General features: G+C 43.3%; 1 protein-coding gene across 1 annotated transcript in view; it reads right to left on the reverse strand.

The window, feature by feature from the left end:
* LRRC74A (leucine rich repeat containing 74A) overlaps nucleotides 1–26541 on the reverse strand; it is a 44871-nt gene that overhangs the window by 14773 nt on the left and 3557 nt on the right. Inside the window, exons 3-9 of the mRNA XM_058292993.2 lie at nucleotides 25164–25336; nucleotides 22824–22931; nucleotides 22107–22203; nucleotides 7463–7512; nucleotides 7060–7141; nucleotides 1201–1286; nucleotides 549–743 (exon numbers count right to left, since the gene is read on the reverse strand). Of these exons, the coding sequence (XP_058148976.1) occupies nucleotides 549–743; nucleotides 1201–1286; nucleotides 7060–7141; nucleotides 7463–7512; nucleotides 22107–22203; nucleotides 22824–22931; nucleotides 25164–25336 (791 nt within the window). The remainder of the gene's footprint in view (nucleotides 1–548; nucleotides 744–1200; nucleotides 1287–7059; nucleotides 7142–7462; nucleotides 7513–22106; nucleotides 22204–22823; nucleotides 22932–25163; nucleotides 25337–26541) is intronic.

Below are 26541 nucleotides of genomic sequence, written 5' to 3' on the forward strand. Positions count from 1 at the left end.
GGATTTCCTAAGGACCTGCTTGAGCTGTGCTCTGAAGCAGAGCAGTCACGAAAGCAAGTAGAGGAGAGTGGGGTGGGGGGAGACAGGAGTCCAGGCTGAGGAAGCTGCGTGACAACGACCGTGGCAGGCAGAAAGGAGGCTCTGTGTGGAGAGCATGTGGTAAACTGAGGCTGGAGAGGCACTCAGGGGGCAGAGAATTGGATTTGAGCAACAGGAAGACATTGGGGGGTTTAGGCTGGAAGAGAGTCAGGTACGGGCTTAGGTTTGGTTTAAAACTCAGAGAAAAGACTGCAGAGGACCCCGAGAGGAGGAAGGGAGACCTGTTAGGAGGTGACTGCAGTGCACCCAGCAAGAGAGTAAAGGATGAAGGTGACACCGAGGTCACCGCAAAGAGAGAGTCAAAATGATCTTCACATATAAAGTATAAGACAGATGTTCTTTCCAGCAACATCCAGTCCCATCATCCTGCTGCCCCCACCCCAACATGCACACACACGTACACACACACACAGTGGCCCGTTCCCAGGGCAGGGAAAGCCTTCCTTCACCTTCAGGACTTGGAGGTGCTCATTGTACTCCAGCCCCCGGCTGATTCTGGCGGCGCCTTCGTTGCTGATGTCGTTGCTGCTGATGTTGAGGTAGGTCAGGGAGCTGTTGAGCCTGAGGACCTCCCCCAGGGCCAGAGCCCCTTCGTTCCCAAGGCCGTTCATGGAGAGATCCAGTTTCTGCAGGGTCACATTCGTCTTCAGGGAGAGGGGAGAACAAACCAGCATCAAGTTGCACGAGCCTCGCCCAGGCAGACGGGCCGAGGTGTCGATCCCCGGCTGGCGTCGGGGCTGGGTGCTCAGTGGTCCCCGGGAGAGGCGAAGGCTCTGCCAGAGCTTTCCAGGTCCCACCCAGCTGGGCTCAGAGACTCAAGTGCAGGGGTTCCTTTTGAGCGCTGGCCATTCCCTATCCCCTAACTCAACTGCCCTCTTGAAGTGCCCCAAAGATCCCCCCAGCAGGGTGAATTTACCTAGGCAGGATTTATACTAAATAATAAAGGGAGTGCAGGAATTGTGGGAGGGAGACCAGTGGAAAGCCCCTGATGAGCACTCAGTATGCCCTCATCAGTGGGGATCAGGAAGAAGAGGTTCAAGAGGGCGGGGCTGGGTGCAGTGGCTATCCTCACCCAGCACCCCACTCCAAGAGAAGGCTTACCCGGAGTCCATTGCACAGGGCCACAGTTCCCTGGATGTGGAAGTGATTCCAGCTCAGATCCAGTACCTGGAGCCCTACATTGAGGGCTGGGGGAGGGAGAAGTCATCTTAGCATTCTCCACACCAAGTCTTAACAGGAATCCATGACATTGGAGATAAGGATTGCTCGATGGTCATGCCAAGTAAAACAGGTAATGTTTTCTCCATTATTAGTTAGACACAATGCTGGCAAAGATGTAGTAAATTAATCATACTCACGGGAAGCAGACAAGGCCCAACTGATAGAGCATCCATCTACTATATGGAGGGTCCAGGGTTCAATCCCCAGGGCCTCCTGACCCGTGTGGTGAGCTGGCCCATGTGCAGTACTATGGCACGCAAGGAACGCTGTGCTATGCAGGGGCGTCCCCGTGTAGGGGAGCCCCATGTGCAAGGAGTGCGCCCCACCAGGAGAGCTGCCCCATGTGAAAAAAGTGCAGCCTGCCCAGGAGTGATGACACACACACACACAGAGCTGATGCAGCAAGATGACACAACAAAAAAGAGACGCAGTTTCCCAGTGCCACGGGATAAGGCAAGCAGATGCAGAAGAACACACAGTGAATGGACACAGAGAGCAGACAATGGGGGGGAAGAGGAGAGAAATAATAAAAAATAATTTAAAAAAACGCATATATATTGCAGGTGGCACATAAATTGGTATAGTCTATTTGGCAAATGTTATCAGGTCTTGTAGCACTTTGGTGTTATTTTATGAATTCCAATAATAGATATTGGATTATGTTTGCAAACTGGTCTTTTCCTCTGGGCATATTAGATTTTATTAGATTCAGAGGTTTCACTTTTACTTGATTAAATTATGATTAAGGCTTTGATTTGGCCAAGTCAGTAGGACCTTGGTGGGTGGGGACTCAGAGAAAATGATACAGCAGGGGAGAGAGTTGAATTTTGATGCTGGAGCCTCGGGAAGTAAATACCCAGAGAAGGAGAACACAGAGTTTAGTTTTGGATGCTGGAGCCCCAGGGAAAGAGCTGAGCTGTTCACCTGATAATATGCAGCTGAAGAGACCAGAGCCCTGCACAGCTGACCAATCCTGAAAAGAAACGAGCCCCAGGGAGAGAGACAAGCCTTAGGCTAGCCTAGAATGGAAGGAGCTGGGACCATGGAGCCTTAGGAGGAAGAGTTAGGCTGAGCCTCACAGAGACAGGCAGCCATCTTGTTCCAACATGTGGCAACAGACTTTGGTGAGGGAAGTAACTTACACTTTATGGCTTTTGGACTGTAAGCTTCTACCCTAAATAAATACACTTTATAAAAGCCAACAGATTTCTGGAACTTTGCATCAACACCCCTCTGGCTAAGACAGGTACATATATTTTCCCATTAAATTGTGTCTATACCGTCACACAGCAGTGTCACCATGTCACCTGTAAGGCTCTACCTAAGGAGGAGACAGTACAGAATATGGAAAGAGTTACCTGCTTGTAGATGTCACCAGCGCATCACTTATGAAAGTAACACTTGTGACGCACAGGGGAAAGATTAAGTATGCTATGAATATCCCTCTGGTCGAATATTACCCAAGCTTTAAAATGGCTGGAGATAGCAGGGAAACCCTTGTATAAGACCTAACTTCAGTGGCTGCATTTACTGTAGGCGGCTGTGTTGGGCATAGTGCATTATGTCACATGGTGTCCTTTGCATAAAGACCCACGGGGGCAGGGGTGGCTGGGGAATTTTAGTCTAGGAAGCCTGAGGGACACAATCAATTGGAAGTGGGAGCCATCTGTCTTAAAGCTGTGTGCACGGAAATCACTCTATTTTTTTAAACTGAAAGATGCTTTTGTTTACATGTTACTTAGGACTGGGAAAACATCAGCCATATTTAAAACCCATTGCTGTGTTATTTTCATTTGGATGGTTGGGAGCAGTGGTGCTGCGGACACCATTGGGAGGCACCCTAGAGCCATTACTGAATGGGGAGAATCCTGTTTGGGTCTCAGGCACAGGAAGAGGTAGTATTTTAAATTAAATTAAATTTTATATTTTATTCTTTTATGGACAGTGCACAAAGTGCAACTACCAGGATGCACTTTTGGTAAAGTGCACAATACCTTATTATTTTAAGAACAAACTTTCTCCTGCCTTCTCCCTTTCTTTCTCATCCTCGCTTTTTCTTCCTCAACCCCTTTTCTCTTTATTCCTTCCTCCCTCCTCTCTCTTCTTACCCTTATTTCCTCTTCATTTCCAATGACCTCACTTAAGTAATAGCTTGCACACCTGCATCTTTTAAATGGCCACAAAATTTAAATTTTCATTCTGATCCTACCCTTTATTAACTGGGTGGCCTTAGGCAGGGCATTTCTCCTCTTCTGTGGGATTTGCAAATTGGATATATTAAGCTGTATAGGGCTTTTGTGATGACTGCTGTGAAACGCAGCGCATGGTGCCTGGCACGCAGTAATCACTTAAATGTGTAGCTTAAGTAATCATAATAATATTTTTAAGGCTGCCGCAACAGTATGATTATAACCATATTAAGATAGAACGCTATCTCTCTCACTGTAAACTTACGACCTCAGTTTCCAGATGGAGTCTCATACTGCCCAAAACTTCCTCCACATCCTCTCCAGTGTGTTTGACTCTCCCCTCCTTAATGCTGCTTTACATCTTCTCCTCTTTCCTCAATCCATCACCCCCAACCCCACTCTTGGCTGAAGATCATGTCTTAGACTTCACTAAGAAGATAGCAACAAAGAGATGGGGGTGCTCTTTAAATCCCAACACAGAATGTACTCACCTACCTGCACGTGTACCCGCCCTTGGCCTCACCACCTGCACCTGTACCCACACTGGGCCTCACTTACCTGCACGTGTACCTGCCCTTGGCCTCACCTACCTGCACCTGTACCTACACTGGGCCTCATTTCAATGAGTGAACTGTGCCTCTGATCTCTAAGGCCAACCCTCCGTTTTGTTGCTGGATGCCATAGCCTCCAGCCTTCTCAGGAATTTGCTCCTGTAATTAACTCCTCCGTCTCCCTCTTCTGCATTATCAGTTTCATGGGATTTCCCCCCCCCCCCATCAGTATCTCCCATTTTTAAAAACCCTACCTGGACTCTGTCTCCCTTCCACTACCCCTCCCCTCACCCCCATCTTTCTGTTCCAGGTTTCTCAGCAGAACTTCTGGGAAGAATTGTCCATGTTGCTGTTTCCACTTATTTGCATCCTATTTTCAACTCAACCCACTCCAGGGGTGGGGTTTCCACACTCAGCGACTCACTAAAACAGCACTTGACAAGGTCACCAAGGTCTCCATGTTGCCAAATTCTGTGGTCACTTTCCTGTCCTCATCTTCTTTAGCCTCTGTAGCAGTTTGATATTGTTTATGAATTCCAAAAATAGATATTGGATTATGTTTGTAAATTGGTCTGTTCTTCTGGGTACGATAAAATTATGATTAGGGCTTTGACTGGGCCACGTCAGTAGGATGTTGAGTCCCTGCCCCCTTGGTGGGTGAGGACTCACAGAGAAACTGCACCACAGAGAAGGGAGGTTGGAGTTTTGAGCTGGAGCCCAGGAAGTAAGCACATGGGAGAGGGCAGAGCAGCTGAGCCTGGAGAGAACTGAGCCCCTTGGAGAGAGACAAAGCCTAGAGAGCCTGACAGTCTACAGCTGACCTTGTGGAAAGACCAGAGCAGCTGAGCCCAGAGAGAAACAAGCCCTGGAAGAGACGAGACTTATCCCAGCCTACTGCTGATTGGAAGAAGCTGGGACCACGGAGCCTTAAGAGGAAGAAGAAGACTGAACATTGGCAGCCATCTTGCTCCAACACATGGCAACAGACTTTGGTGAGGGGAGTAACTTATGCTTTTTGGTCTGGTAATTGTAGGCTTCTACCCCAAATAGGCTTTATAAAAGCCAACAGATTTGTGGTATTTTGCATCAGTACCCCTTTGGCTAATATAACCTCTAAATAACACTGCTGACTTGAAATACTCCCTTACTTGGCTCCTTGGTATCTCACTTTCCAGGTTTTCTTCCTACTGGACTGACCCCTCCTTTGCAGGCTTTTTTTCCTTCTCTGCAAAATCTAAAAATGCTGGTGTGACCAATTCTGTGCTGTGGCCACCTACACCCCTGCCTGTATGACCTCATCTTGTCCCATTGTTTTAAATATTTTTATATGCTGATGACTCCCAAATTTACATCTCCAGTCCTGACCCCTTCATCAAGCTCTAAACTTATAGAGTGAACTGTCTACCTGATATCTCCATGCAGGTGTCGAGTGGACACCACAAATATTACATTCTTCCTACAGCAGAGGAACCCTTCTAAAAAATAAAGTTCACACCCTGTCACTCCCCGACTTAAGACTCCACCTGTGTCATGCCCACAAAGCCTGATGCTGCGCCACCACTTCACATTCCTCAAACAAATCATGCTGTTCTTTCTGCCTGGAATGACGCACCTCTAGAACTTAGCAGGGTTGTTTCTTTGCTCTTCAGGTCTCAGCAAAAAGCCACCTTCTCTATAGGGCTTTCTTTCCCAGCCCTCTCTAAAGCAGCACACCCTCCCTCTCCCTCAGGCTAACGGTATGCACCACTTTTCACTCACTTCCCAGAGATGAACATTTAGGCTGTCTGTTATTTTCTCTTTTATAACAATGATGCAATGAACCTTAAGTCATCTCTCTCTGGGTATGTGTGAGAGTTTCTCTGAGATACGCAAAGGGGAATTGTTGCATCATAGAATAACTACATCTTCAGTTGTACTAAATACTGTCCAATGGCTCTCCAGAGTGCCATCATTTAGCAGTGTGTGAGTGTTCTTATTTCCCTGTGTGTCCAGAGCATTCGATATTTGCTGACTTTAACATTTTTGCAGCTATGGTAGCTCATAAGGAGTATCTTGCTTTATTCTGTGTTTCTCTAGTAACTAAAGAGTTTGGGCATTTGAGTTTCTTCTTTTACTCTTGATATGCCTCCATCAGTGTTCTACTGGGGTCTTTATCATCATCTAATTGATCATCAATATTTTGAACACTAATCTTTTATATTATATAAATGTTTCAAATGTCTTCTCCCTGTTGCTTGTCTTTTTTTTTTTTTTTTTATTTTCTCTCCCCTCCTCCCCCCAGTTGTCTGTTCTCTGTGTCCATTTGCTGCATGTTCTTCTTTGGCCACTTCTGTTGTCAGCGGCAAGGGAATCTGTGTTTCTTTTTTGTTGTTGTTGTGTCATCTTGTTGCGTCAGCTCTCTGTGGGTGCAGCACCACTCCTGGGCAGGCTGCACTTTCTTTCGCGCTGGGTGGCTCTCCTTACGGGGCTCACTCCTTGCGCGTGGGGCTCCCCTACGCGGGGGACACCCCTGTGTGGCACGGCACTCCTTGCGCGCATCAGCACTGCATGGGCCAGCTGCACACGGGTCAAGGAGGCCCGGGGTTTGAACCGTGGACCTCCCATGTGGTAGACGGACGCCCTAACCACTGGGCCAAGTCCGCTTCCCTGTTGCTTGTCCTTTAACTTTATTCATGGTGTCTTTTATCACACACAAGTTTTAAATTTATTGCTGTCAAATACATAACTCATTTTTGTTATAGGTTTTGCTTACAGTGCCACATTTAATAATCCTTAGCCTTCCTGAGGTCATCAAGCTATTTTTCTCTATGTTCTTCCAATCATTTTAATGTTTTACTTCCCTTGTCCATTTAAAATATATTTTAACTGCTGTTTACATTACTTTTATAAACAGACAGGTCAATAATTTTTAAAAATGAAAAGAAAATATAATGCTGACAAGCGATCCTTCCCAAGTCCCTCCCTTTTGCTGGCCCCTTCCCTCCGCGTGGGAGATTTACCGAGCATCTGTCCCAGCTGCTCTCCTCCCTTATCAGAGAACTGGTTGTGACTGAGATCCAGTTTCTTAATTCTGTAATTGGACTGGAGAAAGAAACAGTGGGAAGAGAGGTTATGTTTGTCTTCTAGCGGTCCGCAGATGTCACACTTATCTCAGGGCGGTGGGGTGGAGGGATCCCAGCACCAAAAATCAGCTGGGCCAGAGGCCTCTGGCTGAAGGCAGGTTCTTACTCATTTCTCCTTTCGCTGGATGGCGGCCCGGGGAAGCCAGTGCTGTCGAAACAGGCCCCCGGCTGTTGAGCGTTCGGCTCACCAGTTACCCTAAACCATGCCCGTGGCCCCACGGATGTCCCCGGTCTTCCGGGGACATTCCCACACGGCTCGGCGGCCCCCCTTGGAGCTTACCGACAGGGCTTGGCAGAACAGTTCTGCGGAGTCTTCCTTGAAGTTATTTCCTGCGGCGAGGACAGTGGGTCAGCGCTGCGCCGCACACCGTGGCTCTCCCTGCCCTCCCGTGTCCTGCCACCTCTTCCCTTGGGAACAATTGGATGTAGGAAAAAGGTGGCCAGTGTTTAAAGCAAGTATTACATGGGCACAGAAGAAAACAGGAGTTAAAAAGGCAACTATTTATCATCTCCTTTAACATGTCTTTCTCTCTCTGCCATGACTGTCAAGGAAGTCCCGGGACAGGGTCCCATACCCTGTGCATTCCTTGGCAGCACCCACCCCTAGCCTAGTGCCTAAAAACTGTAAAATTATTTTAAAATGCTAATACAATGACTAAGCAGCAGGTACGGGACCAGGTGCAGTGAGGGAGGCCCTTGTCATGGGTGCTGAAAAGCTCAGGAATCAAGACAAATTATATCTGAATGCAATATATTTAAAAGTCCAAACAAATGCAGAATATCTACAAGGGAATATCTACCCCACGCTTGGCACAACTAGGCCTTATGCACCTCACCCTAATCTCATCCCTGTCTGAATTGTGGAATTTTTCACATTAATTTTGATTAAAAAAAAAAAAGGCACTGGGACAGTATGTATTTGGTTACCAAGTTTTTCGGTGCCCCCTTAAATTTTGGAACTGAGGGGCGTGCCTCTCTTGCCCCACCCTAGTCCCAGCCCTGCTAAGCAGTCTAAAGTGTTGGTGACTTTCTGGGAAGTAAATGGCACAGAGCCTTATCCACATATTTGTACTTTGAACTCAAAAAAGAACAAATAATAGCATTTCTCAGGGGAAGAGAAAATTTTAAAAAATTCGTTTATCTTTATCTGATGGTTTTTTGTCCGTTGCTCTAGAGCCCAGGTAAGTTTTTACAATACTTTAGAAAGGAAGGTACTCTGGTCCATACTTGAAAACTTAGCTTAACTGGGGGGTGGGGATGGAGGAATGTCCTTTAAATGTTGGTTTCCTAAAAGGGAGAAAAAGAAGAGTGATGGTTAAAAACCCAGTTGAGGGGAATGGATGTGGCTCAAGCAGTTGAGCGCCCGCCTCCCATATGGGTGGTCCCAGGTTTGGTTCCCAGTGTCTCCTGAAAAAACAAAGAAAACAAACAACAAGCAAACAAAGGAAAAAACCAACTCAGGGGAGCTGATGTGGCCCAGTGGTTGCACGCTGGCTTCCCACATATGAGTTCTGGGTTCATTCTCCAGCCTGGTACCTCAAAAAAAAAAAAAAAGTGTCCTGGCAGCCGAGCCTCAGAGCTTTGTCAAATCTCTTCCAAGTGTGTCTGAACTATTAGCTTTGTGAAGGTAGGGATCATTTCTTAAGAAGGTTTGTATCTCTAGCGCTTTAACAGTGCTGACACATAACAGGTGCTATAAATGCTTACTGAATGAATGAATGAATGAATGCATCCACAGGAACACAAACACTTCGGGTGTGTCTGGGGCCAGTGCAATAAAATGAGATAGTAAGCTATTCAAATTATTGTTCACCTCAGAGGTTATGAATAGTGCAGGGCTAGCTGTAAGAGACTCATCTGGGAAATGTGATAAAATAGACTCCCAGATCTTTCTCCTAAAGATGCTATTCAGCAGTCTGGGATAAGGCGGGGTAATTTGTATTTTTACAGAGAGTTTTCAGCATTATGTTAACATTATATTAAAGACCTTGACAAAATCATTCCAAAATTCAACAGAAAGAGAACCTGCACAAGAATACCCAAGATTATTTTGAAAAAGTAATCTTTTACTAATCAAATAAAAAACATGTGTGGGAGAGGATGTGGCCAAGCAGTGGAGCTCCTGCCTCCCACAAGGGAGGTCCTGGGTTTGGTTCCCAGAGCCTCCTGAAAAAAAAAAGAACAACAAGCAAAACAAGTGAGAGAATCAACTCAGGGAAGCCAATATGGCTCAGTGGTTGAGCACTGGCTTCCCACATATGAGGTCCTGGGTTCAATCTCTGGCCCCCGGTACCTCAAAAAATGAATAAACATGTTTTATACTTGCCTTGCCGTCTCTCCTGGGAAGAGGCAGCTGGGCGCCGCTGGAGGTTCTCCGGGACCAGGCTTTTTCAGGATTTTTTCAGGGCAGGAAGTGTCTGGACATTGATTTGGTGGGAAGGTAACGGAAAGGACTGGTCTATAAGATATAAATTGGGACTTTTCAGGAGGGGGAGGCAAGATGGCGGCTGAGTGAACTTCCCGGTTACTAGCTCCTGGGGGGAATTGGTTGGGAGGCATCGGAGACTCTTTGGGACTGGCTGTTTTGGGATTTTTCCTGGTCCGGAGGTGTCTGGACATCAATTTGGAGGGAAGGTAACAGAGAGGATCCATCTGTGAAACATACACGGAGATCCCAGCTACGTGTGGAGGATTCCCTCCTTGGGTAGGCGGAGCCGAGGCAGCTAGCACCGCGCGGAGCCCCAGCGGGCGGCGGCCACGGTAGCCGATTCCGGCCGAGCCCGGCTGAGCCGCGGCGGGTGGGGGGGCAGAGCCCGGCTGAGCTCGGCCGAGCCCAGCCGCGCCACGCCGGTGGCGAGCGGGAGAGCCGCGCCGCGCCGCGAGCGGGAGAGCCGAGCCGCGCTGCGCCGCGCCGGGCGGCGGGCGGGAAAGCCGAGCCCGGCCGAGCCCAGCCGAGCCCAGCCGAGCTGCGGCGGGCGGCGGGGTTTCTGTTCTTTGGTTTTTTTTTATTTTTTATTTTTTTTTTGTTGTTGTTGTTCTTGTTGTTCTTTTTTTTTTCAATCCTCTCTTTCTTGTCCCCAATATTCTTCTTATACTATTTTACCTTAACAATACAATAGGTCCTACAGGAAATACCTCACATTTGCTGGGTTTCCTCACCCTCCACTGCCTCATTTCTCTGTGAATAGATTTAGCCTATCTACACTATCCCCTTTCCCCTACAACTTGATATCCTCCACCATCTGCTATCTCTCCTATATCCCATCTCCCTTTCTTTGATCCACAAAGTGTCTAACTCTTAATTTCTAATACCTTTGTTTAGTTTTCCATCTGGTATTCGTCCCTGAAACTATTACCTTTCTTTTCTCTTTCCCTCTCTCACGAAAACAATAGCCTCTTAGTACGTACCACATTCTTCCCATATTCAGTCGTCTACCTCATTATAGGTACTTTCCTACTACTATAACTCTACACAATTTACATGATCTAACCTCCATCCTCCCAGAACTCATATTGTTGCTTTGTAAACATATATCACCAATACTACTTCACACTTTTTCCTTCCTTACACAATTGACTTTCCCCAGCACTAATACTTTCCTTTAAAGTGAGCTTAACTAGCAATAAGAAATTGGAATAAGAAGAACAAAGTGACAAAGAGAAGATATAACACTTACGCAAAAACAACAGCTAATTAATCTCCAAGATTAGACAAAGAAGCTAAGGAACTGATTAAACCCGTCAAGAAAAAATGTTGACAAGACAGCAACAAAAATCTACAAACCAAACCAGTAATCAGGAAAACATGGCTGAATCCAATCAACAAACTGAAAATCAGGAAGGGGGGCAGGACTTCGCACAAGCAATGAAAGATCTCAGAACATTTATCACCGACAAATTTGATGAAGTAATGAAAGAGGTTAACAGCGTGAAGACAACACTCGGAGGGGAAATTGCAGACATGCGCAAAAAAATAACAGATATGATGGAAATGAACACCACAATTCAAGAAATCAAAAATACACTTGCAGCAAATATCAGCAGACTAGAAGAGGCAGAGCAGAGAATTAGTGATGTGGAAGACAGTGCATTGGAAATCAAACAGATAGTAGAAGTGGTCAATAAAAAGGTAGAAAAAATCCAGATAGGACTTAGGGACCTGAATGATAACGCAAAACGCTCAAACATACGTATTATAGGCATTCCAGAAGGAGAAGAGAAGGGAAAGGGGTCAGAAGGAGTGTTGCAGGAAATAATGAATGAAAACTTCCCAAATCTACTGAAAGAGACAGATGTACATATCCAAGAAGCACAGCGCACTCCACTGGTCATAAACCCCAACAGGCCCACCCCAAGACATATACTTGTCAAATTATCCAATGCTCAAGACAAAGAAAAAATTCTAAAAGCAGCAAGAGAAAAGAAAACCATCACATACAAGGGAAACTCCATAAGATTAAGTGCTGATTTCTCATCTGAAACGATGGAGGCAAGAAGGCAGTGGTATGATATAGTCAAGGTACTAAAGGAAAAAAATCTCCAACCAAGAATACTCTATCCAGCTAAACTAGCATTCAAAAATGATGGAGAGTTCAAAATATTCACAGATAAACAGAAACTGAAAGAGTATATCAACAAGAAACCTCCCCTTCAAGAAATTCTTAAGGGAATTCTGCAGGAAGAAAGGAAAAAACAGGACAGTCAGAGATGGAGGAGAGTGTAAAAGCAACAAGAAAGACAAAAATAGAAGGGGAAAATAAAATAATACAAACAAAATATAACAAACACAAATCCAACCAAAATATGGCTACCATAAATAACTCTCTAAACGTAATAACACTGAATGTCAATGGATTAAACTCACCTATCAAAAGATTCAGACTGGGACACTGGATAAGGAAATACGACCCATCTATATGCTGCCTACAAGAGACACATCTTAGACCCAGAGACTCATGGAGGTTGAAAGTGAATGGCTGGAAAACAATCATACAAGCAAACAACAACCAAAAAAAGGCAGGAGTAGCTATATTAATATCAGACAAAATAGACTTTAAATGCAAAACAATTGTGAGAGACAAAGAAGGATACTATATTTTAGTGAAAGGGACAATTTGTCAAGAAGATCGAACAATCATAAATATTTATGCTCCTAACAAGGGCGCCTCTAAATATGTGAGGCAAACGCTGGAAAAACTAAGTGAAAGAATAGATGCATCTACAATTATAGTGGGGGATTTTAATACACCACTATCAACTCTGGACAGAACATCTCAAAAGAGAATCACTAAAGAAACAAAACATTTGAACAGTATATTAGAAGAGCTGGATCTAATAGACATATATAGATCATTACACCCAAACACAGCAGGATATACATTTTTCTCAAGCGCACATGGAACATTCTCCAAGATTGACCATATGCTAGGCCACAAAGAAAGGCTTAATGAATTCAGAAAGATCGAAATCATACAAAACAATATCTCTGACCACAGTGGAGTCAAGCTGGAAATTTGCAAGGGACAGAGACCCAGACTTCACACGACAATTTGGAAATTAAACAGCACACTCTTAGAAAAACAGTGGGTCAAAGAGGAAATCTCAAAAGAAATCAATGACTACCTTGAAACAAATGATAATGATAACACAACATACCAAAATTTATGGGATGCAGCAAAAGCGGTACTGAGAGGGAAATTTATAGCCATAAATTCATATATCAAAAAAGAAGAAAGAGCAGAAATTGAAGAATTAACTGCACATTTGAAGGAATTAGAAAAACAACAACAAAGTAACCCAACAGGAAGAAGAAGGAAGGAAATAACAAAGATAAGAGCAGAACTAAATGAAATAGAAAATAAGAAAGCACTTGAAAAAATAAACAAGACCAAGAGCTGGTTTTTTGAGAAGATCAACAAAATTGACAAACCTTTAGCGAGACTAACAAAGAAAAAAAGAGAAAAGATGCAAATACACAAAATAAGAAATGAGAAAGGTGAAATCACCACTGACCCCACAGAAATAAAGACTATCATAAGAGGATACTTTGAAAAACTATATTCCAACAAAAATGACAATTTAGAGGAAATGGACAAATTCCTAGAAATACATAAGCAGCCCATACTGACAAAAGAAGAAATTGATGATCTTAACAAACCAATCACAAGCAAAGAGATAGAATCAGTCATTAAAAATCTCCCAACTAAGAAGAGCCCAGGGCCAGACGGCTTCACAGGTGAATTCTACAAAACATTCCGGAAAGAACTAACACCAATCCTGTTGAAACTATTCCAAAAAATCGAAACAGAAGGAACACTGCCTAATTCCTTCTATGATGCCAACATTACCCTAGTACCAAAGCCAAACAAAGACACCACAAGAAAGGAAAATTACAGACCAATTTCTCTAATGAACCTAGACGCAAAAATACTTAACAAAATACTTGCTAATCGTATTCAACAACACATTAAACGAATTATACACCATGACCAAGTGGGATTTATTCCAGGTATGCAAGGATGGTTCAACATAAGAAAATCAATCAATGTAATACACCATATAAACAGATTGAGAGAAAAAAACCACATGATTATATCTATAGATGCAGAAAAGGCATTTGACAAAATACAGCACCCCTTCCTGATAAAAACACTCCAAAAGATCGGAATACAAGGAAACTTTTTGAACATGATAAAGAGTATATATGAAAAACCTAAAGCCAACATTGTTTACAATGGCGAAATCCTGAAATCCTTCCCTCTAAAATCAGGAACAAGACAAGGATGCCCATTGTCTCCGCTCCTATTTAACATTGTCTTGGAAGTACTGGCTCGAGCACTGAGACAAGAACCAGATATAAAAGGCATTCAAATTGGAAGGGAAGAAGTCAAAATTTCATTATTTGCAGATGACATGATCCTATATATAGAAAACCCTGAGAGATCTACAACAAAGCTCCTAGAACTCATAAATGAGTTTAGCAAAGTCGCAGGTTATAAGATCAATGCGCAAAAATCAGTAGCATTTCTATACACCAATAATGAGCAAGATCAGGAGGAAATCAAGAAACAAATACCATTCACAATAGTAAATAAAAAAATCAAATACTTAGGAATAAATTTAACTAAAGAGGTAAAAAACTTATACATCGAGAACTATACAAGATTGTTCAAGGAAATCAAAGAAGACCTAAATAAATGGAAGAATATTCCCTGTTCATGGATAGGAAGACTGAATATTATTAAGATGTCTATCCTACCAAAACTGATCTACACATTCAATGCAATCCCAATAAAAATCAACACAGCCTTCTTTAAGGAACTAGAAAAACTAACTATGAAATTTATTTGGAATAAAAAGAGGCCCCGAATAGCCAAAGACATATTGAAAAAGAAAAACGAAATAGGAGGAATCACACTTCCAGACTTCAAAACATACTACAAAGCTACAGTAGTGAAAACAGCATGGTACTGGCATAAGGAGAGACACACAGACCAATGGAATCGAATTGAAAGTTCAGATATAGAACCTCATGTATATAGCCATATAATATTCGATAAAGCCACCAAACCCTCTCAACTGGGAGAGAATGGCCTATTCAACAAATGGTGCCTGGAGAACTGGATAGCTATATGTAGAAGAATGAAAGAGGATTACCATCTCACACCTTATACAAAGATCAACTCAAGATGGATCAAAGACCTAAATATAAGAGCCAAGACCATAAAGACCTTGGAAAGCAGTGTAGGGAAACATCTACAGGACCTTGTAATAGGAAATGGCTTCATGAATATCACACCAAAAGCACGAGCAGCAAAAGAACAAATAGATAAATGGGACTACCTCAAAATTAAAGCCTTCTGCACCTCAAAGGAGTTTGTCAAGAAAGTAAAAAGGGAACCCACACAATGGGAGAAAATATTTGGCAACCATATATCTGATAAGAGACTTATAACTTGCATATATAAAGAACTCATAGATCTCGAAAACAAAAAGATAAACAACCCATTTAAAAAATGGGAAAAAGATTTAAACAGACACTTCTCCAAAGAAGAAATACAAATGGCTAAAAAGCACATGAAAAAATGCTCCAAATCCCTAGCTATCAGGGAAATGCAAATCAAAACTACAATGAGATACCATCTTACTCCCATAAGATTGGCAGCCATGAAAAAAACAGTAGAATACAAATGCTGGAGAGGATGTGAAGAAAGGGGAACACTCATCCATTGCTGGTGGGAATGCAGAAGGATCCAACCATTCTGGAGGACAGTTTGGCAGTTTCTCAAAAAATTATCCATAGATTTGCCATATGACCCAGCAATACCACTGCTGGGTATATACCCATCAGATCTGAAAACAAGGACACAAACCGATATATGTACACCAATGTTCATAGCAGCATTGTTCACCATCGCCAAAAGTTGGAATCAATCCAAAAGTCCATCAACAGATGAGTGGATCAATAAAATGTGGTATATACACACAATGGAATACTACTCAGCTGTAAGAACCAATACACTACAATCGCACGTGATAACATGGATGAACCTTGAGAATCTTATGTTGAGTGAAGCAACCCAGGCATTGAAGGACAAATACTATATGACCTCAATGATATGAAATAAGTTAACTGCCTCAGAGAGCTAGAGTCTGGAAAAGTGGCTTACTGGAAATCGGGGGGTGGAGGAAGGATGTGAGTTAATGTCTGTAGGGGTGGAATCTGTGATGAGCTGGGGGTAAGTATGAGCACAAAGAAGGGACAAAATGGGGGCAAGGGGTTACCTTCGGGTGGGGTTTTCTGGGTTTGAGGGGGGCTGGGGATGGGAAGAGGGGAAATATGGTCCAAGAAATAGGTGGGAGGGAGGGGCAACATACAAACATGGGAGAGTGCCAGAAGTTCATTGAGAACTAAATGTTGAGTAAAACGTATCAAAGTATAAGTAGGAGGGTTACCTGGTTAGGACGCTCAGGGGGTATGGTCTGATGCGGGAGGACTCCGGAGGGAATAGCTGAAGGCTCATTTTGCCAAGGTGGGTTCTACCATTGGGTGGGGTGGACCCATATCCTGGGGAAGACTAATGCCGTCGAATAGAGAGAACTGTATCTCTCGTGAGAAAGGACGGCTCCCAGGGCATTAGATTGGCAGGCGTTGTGGGCCCTAAGGGGAGGGGAAAATGGACGTGCAATGGATGGAACAAAGGTAAATAAGGGGGCAAAAGAGGAGTTATGTGAGAGTACACGAGGATGAATATAAAACAGCTAATATTACACCAAAAACATATAGGGGATGACAGACTAATAATGAAAACCATAAGACAAAACATAGGATAACTAAAAAATTTAGAAAACTGTACAACCTAAAGTATGGACCACATAGTAAGCACAAATGTTACCTTGTTTGAAAACTATAGTTTCGGAATCTGTACATCAGTTTCAGGAAATATGATATGAATAAGTTAAAAGATTATTGCTGTGGAAGGGAAAAGGTTTTATGGTGGATCTGGGGAAATACTGTATATTGTATATATGAATTTTGGTGATCTAAGACTCTTCTGAAGCTGACATTATGTTGGGATTCACTTTACGGGAAGTTTTGGATCACAGAGTGGTTCAACAATGGCAGCGGAGGAATACTGATATGGGATGTTATTGACAGGATATATATGGTTGACAGGGAGTTATACAGGGCATATGCCCAGGGTATATGGTAATATCTATATATACTCATAGTGGAAACAATTAAAAACAACAGCTGGGGGGGTACCGGGCTCCTGGCCGGGGGGTCACTGTTGTGGACCCTGGGAGAGCAGCGGCAATCCTCCAGGTGCAACGACAAGAACCAGGAAGGAAGGAGGGCCCAACAGTGGGCTCTTGATACTAATGGCTACACTTTTGAGCCTATGCACCTGCAATAAGAACAAGGCCTAGAGTAGCATTGTGCCTGGGGGTTTCCTCCTGACAGCCTTCATGTTACTCAAATGTGGCCACTCTCACAGCCAAACTCAGCGTGTAGATGTGATGCATTCCCCCCAGCGTGGGACACGACACCCGGGGATGAGCCTCCCTGGCACCGAGGGATCACTACCACATACCAGCTGAAGAAGCAACTAGAAAATGACCTTGAATTAAAGATTCAATGCGGAACAGCAGAATATACCTATCTACATATAATAACATGACTTCGGGAAGCGGTTTGACCTAATGTAAGGGGGAAATGGAAAAGAGAAATGAGATTATAAGGCTGTGAGTCTCTAAAAAAGAGTCTGGAGGTTGTCAGAAGGAATACCCCTATGTACAACTGAACAGAGTCTAAGAGACAGATAAGGTAGATGCAACCCCAGGTATTGGTTCTTTTGAGGGATAAAGAGACCCACGGGTTCTATGGTCATGGCAGAAGGGGTTCACTGCCATGACAGATGGCCCTTCTTTGGAGCTGGTGTTTCTGCGTGATGGAAATGGACTCAGAGGGGATCTCTTTTCACAAGACTTGCATGCTACTTTATTGGAATTGTAGTTGGTGCTGGGTTTAAGATATATGTAGGGGATTTGAATCTCTGGACTGATAATATGACACCCAGGCCCAGAGCCTCAACAGACTTCAGCTCCTACACTTTGACTTATTGGACTTACTCCACTCAGCTAACATGGAGTTGAAGAAGGTCAACCACCACAACATGGAGCCTAGAGTGTCTACAACTAGAAGCGGGAAGAGTGCATCCAGTACCCATGTGGAATCTAAGGCCTCACTTGACATAGGTGTGCAATGGACACAACCAATCCAATGTCCACAGAGAAAATGTGGAATGGGCGTGGGAAAGGTAGCCATGGGGGCTGCTGGGTGTGGGGAACGGGAGGAAGAGATGAGATGTGGAGGCGTTTTCGGGACGTGGAGTTGTCCTGGATAGTGCTTCACGGACAATTACGGGACACTGTAGATCCCCCCAGGGCCCACTGGATGGAACGTGAGAGAGTCTGGGCTATGATGTGGACCATTGACTATGGGGTGCAGTGACGTTCAGAGATGAACTTACCAGGTGCAATGGATGTATCACGATGATGGGAGAGAGTGTTGCTGTGGGGGGAGTGGGGGGCGGGGGCGGTGGGGTTGAATGGGACCTCATATATTTTTTTTTATGTAATTAAAAAAAATAATAATAATAAATAAATATTAAAAAAAATAAAATAAAAAAAATAAATAAAAAAAAAAAACATGTTTTATAATATTATATTACTAATATATTAAATAGTATATGATTAATATGTTGCTTTTATTACTACTATGATATAATACTAAGATATCTAAATGATTTGTTATATAATTTTAATATTCTAAACAAATATTAAAATGTAGAAAAACAAACAATAAAGAAACAAAAAACCAAAAAAATTTAAAAAGAAAGTATGGTAGTGTGAAAGAACTAGACAAACAGATTAATGAAATGGAATAGAGAATCAAGACAAAGACCCACATTTTTATGGGAATTTAATATCTTATAAAAATGGCATTTCAAATTAGTCAGTAAAGGATGTATTATTCAATTAATGATGCTAGGGCACCTGACTATCATTTTGGAAATATGTTTGATTCCTATGTCATGTCGAAAACAAAAATTTTAAGTTCTAGATATACTGAAGATCTAAGTGCACAAAAACAAAATTCTAAAAATATTTGAAGGAAACAAAGGAAAATATTTTATAATTTGAAGGAGGAAATACATATATTTTATTAGAGTAGTCAAGGGTTAGAAGAAATATTTTTAAAGCAAGTCTACAAATATTAAATCCATAAAGAAAAAACTGAACAACCTAACAATATACAGTTTCCCATACAAGAAAATACCACAAACAAAGCCATATATAATAACATTCAAGATGAATATCTGTAATATATAAAGAATTCCTACCACTCAGTAATACAAACGACCTCAAAAATCAATTGGTATTTCACAGAAGAAAAAATAAACATCTGAAAAAAATGCCATAATATTCAATAGTAATATGAAATATAATAAAAAAGAATAATGATTAATGCTTATTGACTACTTATTATGCACGAGGCTCCATTCTAGGTGTTTTAGAATTTAATCCACTTAATCCTCATAATCACTGCCTGAGGCAGGTAATATAATTATCCCTAGATTCTAAATGAGAAAAATGAGGCAAAGAAGGGTTAAATAACTTGCCCAGGGTTTTTTAAAACAAAGATGAGATTTAAACCCAGGCACTGTGAGGTCAGCACTTACACACTTAACCATTCTGGCTTATAACTTGCTAATAAAATTTTGAGAATGGTATAGGCAAACATATTCCATTGGTGGAATCATAGCCTGATAGAGTCTTCTTAAAGGGAAATTTGGAAATGAATTAAGACTTCACAAAACTGGGAATATCTTTACATTCAGTGATTCTGCTCCTGGGTATCTATCTAGAAATACTAGAACATGTGCCCCCAAAGATGCATGCACAAGAAAGTTCTTTGGCACATTATTTGAAAGATTTTAAAAATTGGAGATGACCTAAATGTGCCCTTTCTCCTCCCCCCCCCCACAGGGAGCTATTAAGTTAACTATGTGGCAACCATACCATGGAATACTGCTCAGCACAGAAGTTCACGAGAACAATATAAATCTATTTGTTCTGCATGGGAAGAAATCCAAGATATATTTAGAGTAGGAAAAGGGAACTGAAGAACTGTACCTGACATATAATAATATCTATGTTAAAAAAAAAAGTACACAAACTTTCCTTTTGTGTTTCCTTACTTTTAAGATCTTCTTGTTCTAGGAGTTTTAACTATGAAATATTCAGGAGTGAGTTTTTTGTTTGTTTAACTTGCTTAGAACTCAGTAGGATTTCCTGTATCTGAGAATTCTTCAATTTAGGAAACAGCTATTAGTTGTTCAAATACTGCTTCTCATCCATTCTCTTCTTCTTTAACTTCTATTAGCTCTACGGGAGGCCTATTCATTCTCTTTTTCATGTCTGTTAACCTCTTTTATACTCTCTATATCTTTATCTTTCTATGGTGTAGAGATAGATAAAATATCGTTTTATCTATCTTCCAGGTCACTAATTTTCTAATTAGCTATCTAATTTGCTGTTGAATTTGTCCATTGAGGTTTTTTTTTAAAAAAATATAATAAACTTTATTTTTAAAGAGGTTTTAGGTTACAGAAAAGTTATATCGAAAGTGTAAGGGATTCCCATATACCGTCCCCCTCCCCCTCCCAATCTTCCCTTATTAATAACATCTTACAATATTGTATACATTTGTTGCAAATAATGAATAAATATTGGAGCTTTGCTACTATCAAAGTTCTATAGTATACATTGTGGTTTACACTTAATTCCAATGCCCTATATTCCACCTATTATTCCCTTCCTCTCCCCTCAGAAACTCTTGTAACCATTATCTTTATATCAATGTCACATGTTCTTCCATTACTACAGTATTAATGTTTACTTTGTCCATGGTTCCATTCACCCCTTATGTTTGCTCATTCCTCAACCTTGAGGATTTGGGGACGGTGATGCCTGCTCTGCCTTAGATTGAAAGGCGGCTTAGATCTTATGGGGCAGATGGAAGGAACTGTTTTGTTTGCAGATGTAGATACTCTCTGTTTTTTGGGATGGGGGTTGTCCATCATCATCATCCAGTGAGTTGTTTTTTTTTTAATAGAAGGTACTAGGGATTGAACACAGGACCTTGGACATGGGAAATAGGCACTCAACCACTGAGCTACATCCACTCACTAATGAGAGTTGGTTTTTTCATGTGTTTGTATGTTTGTTTATTTTAGGAGGTACCAGGGATTGAACTTGGGACCTCATACATGGGAAGTTTTGAGCTACATCCATTCCCCTCCGTTGAGTTTTTAATTTCAATGACTATTTTTCATTTGCAGAAGTTCTCTTTGTTTTTTGGGGTCTTTTAAAAAGTAATATTTTGCTCTTTCCTTATTTTTGTTTTTAATGTTCTTAATCATATTAAACATACTTTGTCACTGGGTGCAATATATCTCAGTTTGCCTGGACAGTTCTAGTTAGTTAATAGTGACCTTATTTAATCTGGGAGATAAATTACATGGTCACTCTATTTATGGTCTGTATTTGATAATTCTATTTTCTGAAATTCTTGATGGTCTAATCCTGCCAATTGTTGTTTGGTTCCCTTGCGTAGTTTGCAATTTTGAATTAAGAGCCCATCAATAATGGGCTTTTGTCTGTGTGAATTCTGAGCAGCCCGGGGTGAAGGGGTGTCCCTCCAAAGAGATTTTATATTTATTTCTGTTGCATGTTTCAGGGTATTACTAGCATGGATGACTTTTTATGTTAATTTCAAGGCTTAGGGGTTCCAGAACCTTGCAGATAATATAAATTCAAATCCTAACCCTAAGGGAAGGCGAATCTGTCGGTATTTGAATTCTCAAGTGACTTTTTTTTCCTAGTGGGAGAGACAGATAATAAACTAATGAAAATCAGCATATACTAGAGGGTCAGGCAGTCATAAATGCTATAAAGAAAAACAAACTGGCAAACGGGATAGTGAATGATTGCTTTGGAGAAGCGATGCTTTGATAGGGCGGTTAGGGAATGCCTCTCCAAGGAGATGATATTGGAGCAGAGACATGAGTCAAGTGAGATGGTAAGCCATGCAGATATCTGGGGGCAGAGAATTTCAAGCTGCATTGCAAGAGGGAAGAGTGTGTTCCTCATGAGTCAGAGGTGTTTTGTCAAGAAAAGCGGTGGGTTGGGGGAAGGACAACTGGAAGGCTTTAGCAGGGTGTAGGCACGGCGTTCTGGTCTCTGAAACCAGCAGGACCTGGTCTAGTTCAGTTAGACCCTGGGCTCTCTCTGCTCTTCCCATTCTTCTTTCCCTTTGATTCCCAAGTGTCCTCATCCTCCTCAATCCATGCGCTCACCTGAAAGCTGAAGGTTCCAGAGTGAAGAGGTGTTTCTCCGGAGAAACTCCGAGATGATTCTAGCCCCCTCCAAACCAAGATTATTGCCAGAAATATTCTAAAAGGCAAGAAAACCCTTGAGTATGTAAAAACCCACGGGAGGACCCTCATGAGCAAATGTCAGGGTGCTGCTGGAGGCCCGCAGCGAGCGAGTGGGGCTGTGGTGGGGAGAGGGGCCGGGGTGGCAGGACTGGGAGGGCTGGAGTAGGCCAGAGCACCAGGAGAAGGGAAGCCGGAAACCTGGTTTCCAGACCAGGCTCTTCTAAGGATTTGCTGGGACACCCTGGGACTGGTCCTGGTTTTCAGTTGGCTTTCAGTGACTCCCCACGTCCCTAATTTTAGCCCTGGTACTTTAACTGGCAAATTGTATTTTATGAAATTATTTCATGTCTTAATTTGCTTAGAAGCGTTCACTTTAAGGCCACTATGTACAAGTCAGTTTAACCATTTAGGGGCTATATAATTCAGACAGAAATGGTTTCTTAGGGTTTCCCATGGCCACAGGGAACATGGGCCTGCTCGGCCAGCCTCTGATGCATGGTGGTCCTCTTCCAGAGCAGAGGAGCCCCTGGACTGCTCGTGGGCAGTCTGGGCTTGGGCAGGGGCCCTGGACTTGTCTCTGGTGGGCTCCAAGGCCCCAGGGGTGATGGGAGGAGCAAGCAGAGAAGGAAACAGTACCATCTCCTGGAGGTAGTAGTTCTCCTGCAGCATCTCCACCAGGCTCAAGATGCCCTCTTCCATGATGCAGTTGTCTTCCAGCTCCAGGCTACTGATAGTTGTGTTGGACTTTGACCACCACAGGGGAAGGGGGAGAAAGACACACAGAGCTGGTTGGTGATCAAGCCAGTTCCCTGCCATGGCCAGACCTTGTCCCCTCTTTTGAACATCCCAGTCGTGTCAGAGGGTGTGCAGATCCACGCTAGGAATTCTGGAGGAGTAAACGGGAACAGGCAGCAGCATAGAGGATACTCCATCCCACTGGGCCCCTTGACCAGAAAGAGTGCCCTGGGGGAATTTAAAAGAGAATTTAATCCCTGAAATGTAAGAAGTGCAAGGATGAGCTGAACACATTTGAAATGTTTACCTGGGAGGAAGGCAGACTGTTACTCCAAGATGAAGGAAACTTGATATATTTAATGAGCATATTTAAACAAAGACTTTTGCAAGGAGGTCCTCTAAAGCATTCACTTTGCTTCCTTCAGAGGTCTTTGTTCTAGTTTAGACTTTAAATCAGGAAGCTGCCTCAAGGCTCTTTCGAAGGAGCTGGACTTAAATCTTAAAGAGTTACATCCAAGCTAGTCTGCATTTCCACTGGCAGACAGGGGGACATGGTATACACTGCAGTCTGAGGGACTGGGATTAATGCAAACCAAAATCTTTATTGTCCCACTCTTTCCAAGAATAGAAAGGTAAAGGAACAGACAACAGATAACTCTTTGGACTTGGGCATTTGTGAAGCCTACCAAGCAGTGAGAGGGGTGACAAATGTGGCAAGGAGTTCCAGTGCCTGTTTCTCTCACCAAGAAAAAGGAAAATGTGATGGTGCAAGCTATTGAAAGGTGGGGATGGTTCACCCAGTGGCTTCATGGACTGTCTTTTCCTGATCTTGGCTCTTTGGGGTGGGCAAAATTCACTCGTGCTCAAAGACAAACGATGGTGAAGATGACCTCCCAAGTGTTTGCAGCTCCCAAAGTCTAGGTGCTATTCACAGTGTCCGGAAACCTGGGCTGGACCCCTACCTGCAGAGTCATAAAGAGGCAGCAGGTTCTTTGGGGAAATGGGAGGCCCAAGCACCAACTCTGTCCACATTCCCTTCTGTCACCCTCTGTGTTAACTGCTGGGGAAATGACGATGCACAGAGACAAGACTTGCTCTCCATGGACCTGCTCTCCACAAGCTCAAGGGCAGAGTGCTAGGTGGGTCAAGACAGATACAGATAAGTATGAAATATGGTCTTTACTCTGCTTTCAACTAAACCAGGAAAACACAAACCCACAAAATGTTAAACAATGCAAATGGTAAATGAAAGTCCAGCATGCCAGAATGCCACAATGATTGTCGAATGAATGATACAGAGACTCAGAGAAGAAAAACAATTCCAACAGAAACTACTGTTACAAAGGAAAAAAGGGGTAATGGTGTGTTCCAAATACTTCATTAATCAATATATCAACTCACAATATTTTTCAAGATGGCTTTGTTTTTTCCTGCTCATCTCTCCTTTTCCTTCTGCCCTCCTGAAAATAGCATAATCTCACATTTCATATAACTTCTTTTTTTTTATTTTTAAATTTTTTTGTATTGTCATGTAACTTCTTAATGGGCATGTGCATAGCCCCAGTGCTGTTACACTTTCTCAAAGAAAAAACAAAAAACAAAACACCAAACAAACAAAACAAAAAACAAGCTATATCAAACCTTCTCTTTACTTTCCTGACAAAAGGTGTTGTGCTGACATACAGGTGATAAATTTTCTGTTTTTCTGTGGGAAGTCCATTTTGTACTCAATCAATTGTAGTTGTATAAAGCTATGACAGGTTCAAGGTCATATACTTTCTCGGTCCCGCCAACCCGTGAGATAACATTACTCCTGTGGGAAAAACATGATCTGCTGTACAGTGTGGTCTCGAGAATTTTAACGTCGCCCAAGGCGGCTCAGTAGGAAACCCGTTTATAGCAAAGGTAAGCTTTGGGATTGACACTCAGGCTGGTATTCTGTTCTGAGCTTGTACGTTGGCTCCTGGGCCGGAGCCCAGCTCAGCCCCTCTCCCGGACCCATGGGCCTGTGCCTTTGCTTCCTGAAGAGGAAGGAGCATGGACTTCCAAGGACCAGGGCTCTAGCAGCCTCCTTCCCAGGTGTTGAAGGGCAGTCCATGGCTGTTGAGGAAATCAACTGGCAGTCAAGGAGAGCTGCGAGAGGGGTGGTCGCACAGACTTCTATTCAGGTTCCCAGAGGGAGGACCCTCTGCATCTCAGGCCGCCACCTGTCAACCCCCCACCTCCACCAGGTCTGCTTACCACGAGGGCTATCGCAATAGCTTTGGTGCCCTTGGGTCCCAGCCCGTGGTGGTTGAGGTTCATGTTGGCCTCCTCCATGTTCCGGATGAAGTAGGACACAGGCACTACACCCATCAGTTTGCAGGCTTCCAGGTACAGCTCCTTCTGTCCAGTGGTGAAAAATTTCTCAGTATCTGTAAAGACAGGATGAAGTAGGGTCTTTCTTCCACCTTTGCCTTATCTCCTCTCTAGCCCTAGGCACTTTCACTTCTGCCTGGTCCCCTCTCTGCCAGGGCACTGTTCCCATGGGAATGTACTCTAGGTGTAAGTACAGCACCCCCAATCTAGTAAGTCAGCCAGTGGTGGGAGAGGGAGACCCTAACTCCAGCAAGCCCAGATGGACATGTCCCTTTGGGTAAGAAATGAAGCCCCTGGGCCAGTATGCCCCCACACCTGCCTACGTGGATGTGTTGAGGCCCAGCCCACCTTGGGACAACTCTGAAGGGCCCAAACCAGATAAAAACGAATGATCTTTGAGGGCTGTTGGAGTCTCCATTTTAATTTTTTTTAAAGCTCCCCATTCTGCTACATCTTCTTATTTTCTTTCCTCTGTGTCTCTTGTTGCGTCATCTTGCTGCACCAGTTCTCCACATCGGCTGGCATTCCTGCACCAGGTAGCACTCCCATGTGTGGTGGCATTCCCACGTGGGCCGGCACTCCACGTGGGCCAGCTTGCCCTCACCAGGAGGCCCTGGGCATCAAACCCTGGACCTCCTATATGGTAGATGGGAGCCCAACTGCTTGAGCCACATCTGTTTCCCTCCATTTCAATTTTATTTTAATTACCACTATTAAAATGTATGTAATGAATAAAGGTTTACTAAAGATTTAGTGAGGAAGGACCAGCTAAAAAGCTACCACAAGACAGAGTGGGCTTCTCAAGAGGGGAAGACATTGCAAGATGGGAAGACTTGAAACCAGTAGGAAACAAACAAACAAACTTGCATTTGACTGGACTTAACTTTTCTCAAAGGCTTCCCTTGCCATTTTTTCCTCACAAAAAGGATTGTCTTCCCAGCTTTACCAACAAAAACTCTAACTGTAGATCACACATAACTATCAGTGCTGAAAACCAGCTAACAGAAATGGGGAGTCCACTTCTCCATCCCAGCCCTTTGGGGGCCTTTGTTCCTCAAGCCTCAGACTAGCCGGGCTCAGGGTCAGTGGGAACGGGGCGCCCTGAGTTCTGGGGGCTGTAGCAGCTGTGTGCTCATTTGGCAAACCCGGTCTACTTCTGCTTCTGTTTCCCTTTGGAGCCCAGGGCCTTTGGCCAACCCACCCCAAACCTTCCAAAGGCAGACAGTGGGAACTTTGAGAAACTATACCAAATCGACAGCGA

The sequence above is a fragment of the Dasypus novemcinctus genome, chromosome 3, assembly GCF_030445035.2.
Source record: "Dasypus novemcinctus isolate mDasNov1 chromosome 3, mDasNov1.1.hap2, whole genome shotgun sequence".
NCBI classification, from domain to species: Eukaryota; Metazoa; Chordata; class Mammalia; order Cingulata; family Dasypodidae; genus Dasypus; species Dasypus novemcinctus.